Consider the following 8,825-nt stretch of genomic DNA (forward strand, 5'->3'; position numbering starts at 1 on the left):
GAGAGGTTACCTTGGGATGGGCAGTGTCATTCCTGTTCAGTTAACGGCCCACCTCCCTGAAATCCTTCCAAACACTCCTCAGGAATGACTTCAACCACTGTCTGACCATGGTCTAAAACCAATAAATTGACTCTGTTAATCTCTAGGGCTTCGTTTTCATAGCAAGAACTATTTCAAACAAATCACTTATCACTGGATAGGACATACAGTCCCACTCTTAGGTTGCAGGGCCTTTCAAATGAAAAGTATTTGTTTAACAGAAATTGTTGTAATTTACTCTGAACTACAACATACATCCTAGGTACAAGCTCACATAATTTTACAGATGATTCTTGTCTTACATGACTCACCTGTGGTTACATGTGTTTGAAAACCTCCCTAATACCTTGGATTATACTTATCAAGTACCATTTTCCTGTGTGTAGCAACATCTAAAGCAAGATTTTTTTCCCTTTCATTGATAACTGTCAACTGAATATGTATTAGCAAGACCTTGAAGTGAGTGAAACCAATGTAATTGAAACATCAGATTTGAAACACAACACTTAGTATCGTTTACTTGGACACCTACAGGGTACATTATCAAAGTACCTTGTAGGAGGCAGTCACACACACAGATGTTTCTGCTGCCTCGTGGCGGGACCTGCATGCATATTCCCCACACATGATCACACCATCTTCAATGTATATTTCATCACGCTGGTGTCAAAGGTAGCTTTAGGAACAAAACAGTCTGAAAACAAACTGAAAACAAAACCCCGTCCTGACTGATCAGCCTCACAGATGAATGGAAATGCGGAGGATAAGGTTATAAACTGGGTATGGGGAGCCCTTTCCTTGCTGAGAGCCATGGCTTTGCAGATCTCTTTGAGAAGCAGCGTCTCAGCATACATCTCCATTTCATCCTGCAACTGGGATTGAGGTGGCTGTGCTGTCTGAAATAGTTGTGGCATGTGTATGAAATGATGCTTGAATTTACAACTAGCCCCATGCTGGAGGTTCCCAGTAAGTCACTGAGGAATCATGGTCCTAAATGCACTGCATTGTTTTGCCTTGAGATCAGATCTCAGCCTTCTTCCTTCGGCAAAAATCAATATTCAAATCTATCTTGCTGTCAACCATGACACTTGCTCATGTGAACGCTGTTATCCACATAAACTTAATAACATGTATACAGTATTTCAACACGCACATAAAAGGCTGAAGTTTATTATCAAAAATGCTGCCCAAGAACTCTCTTTTCAGGCAACTACTGGAAAATGGGTGGCTTCTGGCTCACAAAGCATTAAAACATAGGAGCTGCCACAGTCGCTCTCAGCAAGCATAGGTAGGCTTATGCTAATCTCACATACATGGTATTGAACCCTCATGTCCATTTGATTTGCCTTGTGTCTCTCTGCCACAAAAATCAGTAGTGGCTATGGCAAACCTTTTGTACCATGGATGAAGGCTGTTACATAGTTTACCTACACCTTATCACTCCTACTATTGGAGACGTTTCCTGCCACGAACCCCACACAAGAACAGAGGAACTGTTTTTGTTCTTCTGGTTGCAAGTGTAAACTTAATCCAGGACAAATTTCTGTGCATGACAGGTTTCTTGTAAAAGAAGGAAATCTGTTCAGTGTTTTTAAAAGAACTTGCAGAAACAATCTTATGCCAAAGAGTAGGCATACTCTAGAAAGGTGATAAGAAAGACTGACCCTGGAAAAAAAATATGTTACTACATTGCCATTCTTCTCATCACTGTCTGATAAAGCTCCCACTCAGTTCTTTGAATTCTCCTAAAACACATCTAACAAAAGAAAGTCACACCATCGCTGTGATTTCTCATACTAAAACCATGCTACAAGAAAACTTTCTCAAAAAATCAGGTCACTGTAAAGCTCATAAAAAAGAAAAACATGTCACAATCAAATTTCAGCTTGATTCCCTAATGCATAGCAAGATAGGCATTATGCACTTGGGAAGGCCTTAAATTAGCTCAGCTTACGTTTTGTTTACCCAAAATCAGTTCAATGAAACCACACAATCGCAGCCAGTGAGCAGATCAAAACAGATTATGTGCTACCAATTACTTTCCACAAGGCCTATAGGCATCCAGATTTGAGTGCTATCTCATCAGCTATCTATATCTGGCTTCAGAACCAAAAATCTGACTCTTCTGGGTATCCACTTGTAACTGTATTTCCAATTACCCAGTTTTAGGATTTAGAACTTTATTTACAGCCTCCTGAGTCCCCTCTTTCACAAATACATCATTCTGCTAATACAACATTAAATTATCTGATAGGAGAATTGACAAATGGAGCAGAAAAGCTTTTAATCACGTGTGTACAGGTAATACCTTCAATGGAAAAATCCACATGCTTAGATAAAGGCAGGTCCTTTAATCCATTCCTACCTCAAGGCCTTATGTTGGTGAAACCATGGGAAGGAACTATCCGTTATTTGTAACGGGTAACATAACTTTTTTAAGTAGCATAAATTGTAACCACCAACCTTTTCTTTTTTACTGCTGAAGTAAAGCATCTTGTCTGATAAAAGATAGTGGATTAGGTCTCTGCATTGTGCTTAATCGTGACATTTATCTTTCACATTACATGAAGTAGTGAACAGGAAAGTGCCTTTCTTTAACCAAATGGTTTTCATTCCTACGCTTTCTTACTTGGACTACAAAAGCACCTGCATACCCCAAGAAATACCATACCTTTCAAAATCAGGATAAAAAAAGTATTGGGTAGCAAATTAGATCTACAAACTGTTGTTCTCAATTTAGCTTCAGTGAGCTAACTTCTCCATCACAGGAAGAAATTCTACCATGTAAATTTCCTTTTAAAGCATACCGAACAAAATCAAGGGATCACTGCCTCATTTGGAGACAGTGTGCGTATTTCAAGGGTACTTTCTACTATTTGCCAAAATTACCAGCACTTTGAGTTTCCCTGATAAAAGTGTTCTTCATAATAATCCTTTCAGCAGGTTTAAGAATCATCTTGCAACTACATCTAGTGCCATCCAGAGGTAATCAGCAAAAGTTTGAAGAGTAAATCTACATTAGTTCTATCACGAACAGTAAGGTGTGAATGCTGTTTTTAGAGCAGTTCTTAAGGAATACGAGGCTTAAGTTGTACCCCAGCTGAATAAAAATAAAAGCTAAGCAGGGTTAAGACACATTATAGCTTACTGATGTTGTGGTTCATTTGGTGCATTGCATCCTGTGTTATGCTTTCTATTACTCTTTTGGCAAAGTGCTCCTGCAAATTACACTCTGCCATCTTATGCTGTTCATGCAGGATACAACTGTAGTAAGAAGCACCAAATAAACACAGAAACAAAACAAAGCTTTTCTCACCACAAAGGAACCTTGCACTCTGCCACAGCAGCCAACTTCTGTCTGACCATCTGCTGTACAGAAAGTAAGCAAGCACTAAGGAATTAAGCACGCTACACAGGCACAAACACTGAGTTGTGTATTACGATCATTCACACTGTAGAGACAGTAAGTTGGGTAAGAAGGGTATGATTGAAACTGGTCAAGTATCCATGGACGGAAAGGATCTACAGCTAGGAGGAACTGATTTCAAGTCCTTTAAGTGAGTGCTGAGCACTCCCAAATCCAGCCACAGTTGGAGAAATGTGATATTTCAGATTCTAAAGCCAGGTGGCCGGAAGAAGAGATGACCCAAATAAATAAACATTTCTAAAAATTCATCCTTTAGAATAATTGCTACAAAAATCTGTTAGGAAAGCTGGAGCAAACACGAGGTATTTATTTCCTGAACACAGTTTCTGCAATTGGACTTTGATATCACTCTTCTATCCTTTAAAAAACCGACATTTTCAGTAGTACACACATCTACACACTTCAGTGAAACTGTGTGTCTGCCTGTAATTCTCTGCTATAAATTGATAGTTATAAGCTCCAAGTGTGACTCTGATTACTACAGAGAGACTCTCAGAAACCAGTTCTGCAATCAGATAGTCTCCCAAAATACCCATGATCCCGTTTTAAAATCCTGCTCGGTTTACAAATCCACCCAGATATTCTTCAGATTACCACCTTACCAACCACACTGTGAAATCACAAGCTCAGAGATGTCCCGTCCACCACTCTGTACAGCAGTGTGTGGTGCTCTGCCATCACTGTATACAGCTGTAGTGACTGTGTAGTCAGACTTCAGTAAGGGGCAACACGGTGCTTAGGAAACATGAAACGCAGTAGAGTGAAGCTCATTATTTAGTTCTTCAATTATGTTTGTTTTCAGTGCTTACAGGACAAAAAGTTTGGTGTTGTCAGTAAACTAAGCAGTTATTTCCTTCTGCTACACAACAGAAGATCTATACATGCATAGACCATGAAATTTATGTGCAAGGTAAGTAAAATCTGGCTTTGCCAACAGCTACAGCAAAACTGTCAAAGACTTCAGCTTGATCAGGGTTTCACTCATGCCCATTAGAAGTCTGAGTCTTTGAAAAGATGCAAGAAGCTTTTTCAGTCTTATTCTCTAGCAATGTATTTAAATGATTTGTTGTATTTTTTTAATGCTTTGAGAACGTGTATAACATTTACTTGTGACAAATTTCAAAAACTTACCTAGATTGATGAAAGTGTGATATTGATAAATAACAAAAAAAAAAACAAAAAAAAACAGATTTTCTCTGTTTGTTATTAATTGTGACTGTCCAACCACATGCATAGAGGCTAAGTGCACAGCAGCAATTCCTTGCCTCCAGCAATGAAACATACAGCAAAGGGAGAAAAAAAACACAAAACAAGGCATTAAAAAACTCACCTTTGAACTGAGTTTCAGACCAAGTGTACTGAGTGTAAAGTTTCCTGGCAATGATCCCCGTACAGCAAACAAACAGACCTGTTTACTGATTTGCAAGCACTCATATAGCAAATTACAATTCCTAGAATACATAAGAAAGCTGGAATTTAGCTCTAAACAACAGTTCCCAGAAAGTGAATTGCTATATTAAGGGCTTATTTTTCTTTTCTTTTCTTTTCTTTTCGCTTCTTTTCTTTTCTCTTCTTTTCTTTTCTCTTCTTTTCTTTTCTTTTCTTTCCTTTTCTTTTCTTTTCTTTTCTTTTCTTTTCTTTTCTTTTCTTTTCTTTTCTTTTCGCTTCTTTTCTTTTCGCTTCTTTTCTTTTCTTTTCGCTTCTTTTCTTTTCTTTTCTTTTCCTTTCTTTTTTCTTTTCTTTTCTTTTCTTTTCTTTTCACTTCTTTTCTTTTCTTTTCTTTTCTTTTCTTTTCTTTTCTTTTCTTTTCTTTTCACTTCTTTTCTTTTCTTTTCGCTTCTTTTCTTCTCTTCTCTTCTCTTCTCTTCTCTTCTCTTCTCCTCTTCTCTTCTCTTCTCTTCTCTTCTCTTCTCTTCTCTTCTCTTCTCTTCTCTTCTCTTCTCTTCTCTTCTCTTCTCTTCTCTTCTCTTCTCTTCTCTTCTCTTCTCTTCTCTTCTCTTCTCTTCTCTTCTCTTTTTTTTTCTTAGCAAGTCCAGGCTATCAGATGAAACAACAAATCCTGGTATGCACGCCTTCTGCTGTTCTAGTGACACACAGTAATCATAAACTCTCAAGGTAACTTTGGAAGTGTAAGAAATACTAGCAATTGTGTCCGTCCACTCCTAGCCATTTATATGAAAGCTTTGGAATTTTGTACAAATATTAACCGAAAGAACTCAAAGAGTTCACTGCATAAGAACAAAACTGAGGAGAGCACAAGGATCAGCAGGTACGTATTGACCAGACTGCCATTCAAAAGTACAGATGTATGCCTGAATCTCATCTAATAGCGCACATACATCTCTTCAAAGACACATTTTTAAAGTTACTTTTATCTGTAATTCCAGGTGAAAAAATAACAAGGTCCAAGAAAGAACATACCCTCCAGTGCAATGCCATCTTGTGGTAACTGGAGAAATAGTCTGCACCATCGGCTCCGATTGTTCCATAGTGCACAAACCACACTCAGAACTGTTGACTTGGGGGTGAAAAAAAAAAAAGGATACTTTATTACAGTTAGAATTATTTGTATATTCATCTCTATTTACAAGCCTAGCATTTTATTTTCTTCCCCAAAACACTGCCCTGCCATTATACTCAGAATCATTTCCATCACTCCAGGCATAATGCATCCGTAGAGGTGTGATTTAGCTTAGTAGAAATGTGTATCTTGTGTAAAAACTCCCACCACTCCCTTGGCCACGGCTAGATGCCCCCTTTAGCTTGTTTTTAGGGCACGAGTCAGCTCAAAATGTCATGGCCGTGCAAGCCACATCACTGTAAAAGGATCCTTCCATACCTCATTTATTTAAAAATAGCATCTCTGACCCAGCCAACCTTTGGGTGCATGCAGTATCACCTCACCTTTTCACTATGCTTCACGAGACACCTGCCAGGTGATCCCACCTTCCAAATGCTGCTCGCCTTCTTCCTTCACCAACAGCCTTGCCCACAGGGCCAGTTTCTGTCCTCCTGGGGCTGGAATATGGGACTTGAATTTTGGTTCTGCTGCTAGCACTTGCAGACATGGCTCTGCTGCAGTGATGTGGGTGCTTGAATGTTAGGAAATCTATGCTATGAAGAAAAGATATATATGTTATTTACACGTCTGTGAGTCTTAAACCTGTTTGGTGTTTGCATGCTATTGCACACACCACCCACAGTGGCAGGGAGAGCTGTGAGGCCGTTTGCTCACCCTGGATGCTGCGTACTTAGTCACAGCCATGGCCTCCTGCAGTACCACGGGGCAGCAACAGCTGACTTTCACCACTCCTCACACCAGCCCTGTCCCATGTTGGGGCTAAATGCAATGCCTGTTTGGCAACCATTACACAGCGGGGCGAAGGGCTGGGGAAGCCTTTGGGGAACAGCAGGGGCAGCAAGAGGGACTACAGCTCCCGGCAGGCACTGCAGGCACGCAGGTGGGCGGGCAGGCCTACAGCTCCCAGCAGGCCTACAGCTCCCAGCAGGCCCGGCGCCGCACGCACTTCCGTTGTGCTGACGTCAAAGGACCGCGCCGCGCTTCCTGCGCTCGAGCGGCCACACGCGGCCCGCCACCATGGCGGCCGTACGCGTGGAGGAGGTGCTGGCGGCGGCGGCCCAAGAACAGCAGCAGCCGCGGAGCGTGCAGGTGGAGAAGGAGCTGGAGCTGGAGTTCGACCTGGGCAACCTGCTGGCGCTGGACCCCAACCCGCCTCCGGCCGCGGCTCTGCGCGGGGCCGGGCCGCGGCGCGAGTCGCAGCTGCGGGCGCTGGCCCGGGACAACGTGCAGCTGTTGGCGGCGCGGCTGTGGGAGCTGCCGGCCGAGCGGGCGGACGGGGCGGCGGGGCCGCTGGTGGCGCGGCTGCCCGAGCCCGCCTTCCGCCTGCCGCGGGAGAAGCCGCCGCCGCGCCCGCGGCCCCCCACGCGCTGGGAGCAGTTCGCCCGGCTGAAGGGCATCCGGCGCCGCAAGCGGACGTCGCTGGTGTGGGACGAGCAGGCCAAGGAGTGGCGGCGGCGCTGGGGGTACCGGCGGGCGGGCGGCGACCCGGCCCGCGCCTGGCTCGCGGAGGTGCCGGCGGGCGCCGACCCGGAGGAGGACCAGCTCGCCAAGCTGCGGCGCGCCAAGCGCGAGCGGGTGGCCCGCAACGAGCTCAACCGGCTGCGGAACCTGGCCCGCGCGCACCGCGCCGCCGCCGCCCCCCCGCTGCACCCCACGGGTCACCAAAGCCGCCAGGAGCTGGGCCTGGCCGCGCGCGTGGCCCGCGTCTCCACCGCATCTCTCGGCCGCTTCCAGCCGCGGCTGCCCAAGGAGCCGGCCGAGCCGCCCTCCCGCGACGGCGGCAAGAAACGGCGCTTCCAGCCGCTGCTGGGCGACCTGGCGGCCGAGCGCGGGCGGCAGCTGGAGCTGCTGCGGGGCATGAACAGCAAGAAGCCGGCCTTGGACATCACCCGCGCCGTCAACAAGCAGCTCCGCGAGGAGGACGCCGAGGCTGCCGCCGCCAAGGGTAAGAAGCGGGCACAGCGCGGCAAGAGGGGCCGCCGGCAGCAGCAGCGGCCCGGGAAGAGGAGCGGCGGCGGCAAGAAGGGCGGCCCGGCCCGGCGGCAGCAGCGACCTGTGGGCGGCGGTGGCAGGAGGAAGAAGGCGTGAGGGACTGCCTGCCTGCGGGCAACGAAGGAACTGCTTTTGCGGGCGTTGAGGGACTGCGTGTGAGGGTTGCGAAGGGACTGCTCCACACCTGCTGCTGTGCAGCCCACACCTCTGTCAATAAACACCTTTTGGTCTTTGTAAAATGTCTTGTGCACGGCTCCTGTGGGAGGGCTTTCCGGGTGGCTGGGCAGCAGCTTGGCAATGGGAAGCATGGGGCTCAGTGGCAGGGTGCAGCCTGAGCTCTCTGTGTTGTCAGACTGAGAGCAGATACTGGTTGAAGTGGGCCAAGTGTTGGGTTCTGCATTTTGGTCACAACAACCCCAGGCAACCCTACAGGCTTGGGGAGGAGTGGCTGGAAAGCTTCCTGATGGAAAGGGACCTTGGTGTACTGATGGACAGTCAGCTGAATATGAGCCAGCAGTGTGCCCAGGTGGCCAAGAAGGCCAATGGCATCCTGGCTTGGATCAGGAACGGTGTGGTGAGCAGGACTAGGGAAGTCATCCTGCCCCTGTACTCGGCATTGGTGAGGCCTCACCTCGAGTACTGTGTTCAGGTTTGGGCACCTCAGTACAGAAAGGACATGGAGGTGCTGGAGCAGGTCCAAAGAAGGGCAACAAGGCTTGTGAAGGGCTTGGAGAATATGCCCTACAAGGAGCGACTGAAGGAACTGGGGCTGTTCAGTCCGGGGAA

At 46.0% G+C, this 8,825-nt stretch overlaps 1 protein-coding gene across 1 annotated transcript; it reads left to right on the forward strand.

The window, feature by feature from the left end:
• The first annotated feature begins 7,047 nt into the window (after positions 1–7,047).
• Positions 7,048–8,278, forward strand: RRS1 (ribosome biogenesis regulator homolog). Its single transcript, XM_015282747.4, has one exon. The coding sequence runs from the start codon at positions 7,065–7,067 to the stop codon at positions 8,133–8,135; it is 1,071 nt and encodes a 356-aa protein (XP_015138233.3). The 5' UTR covers positions 7,048–7,064; the 3' UTR covers positions 8,136–8,278.
• The last annotated feature ends 547 nt before the right edge of the window (positions 8,279–8,825 follow it).

This window comes from Gallus gallus, chromosome 2 (assembly GCF_016699485.2).
Source record: "Gallus gallus isolate bGalGal1 chromosome 2, bGalGal1.mat.broiler.GRCg7b, whole genome shotgun sequence".
NCBI lineage: Eukaryota > Metazoa > Chordata > Aves > Galliformes > Phasianidae > Gallus > Gallus gallus.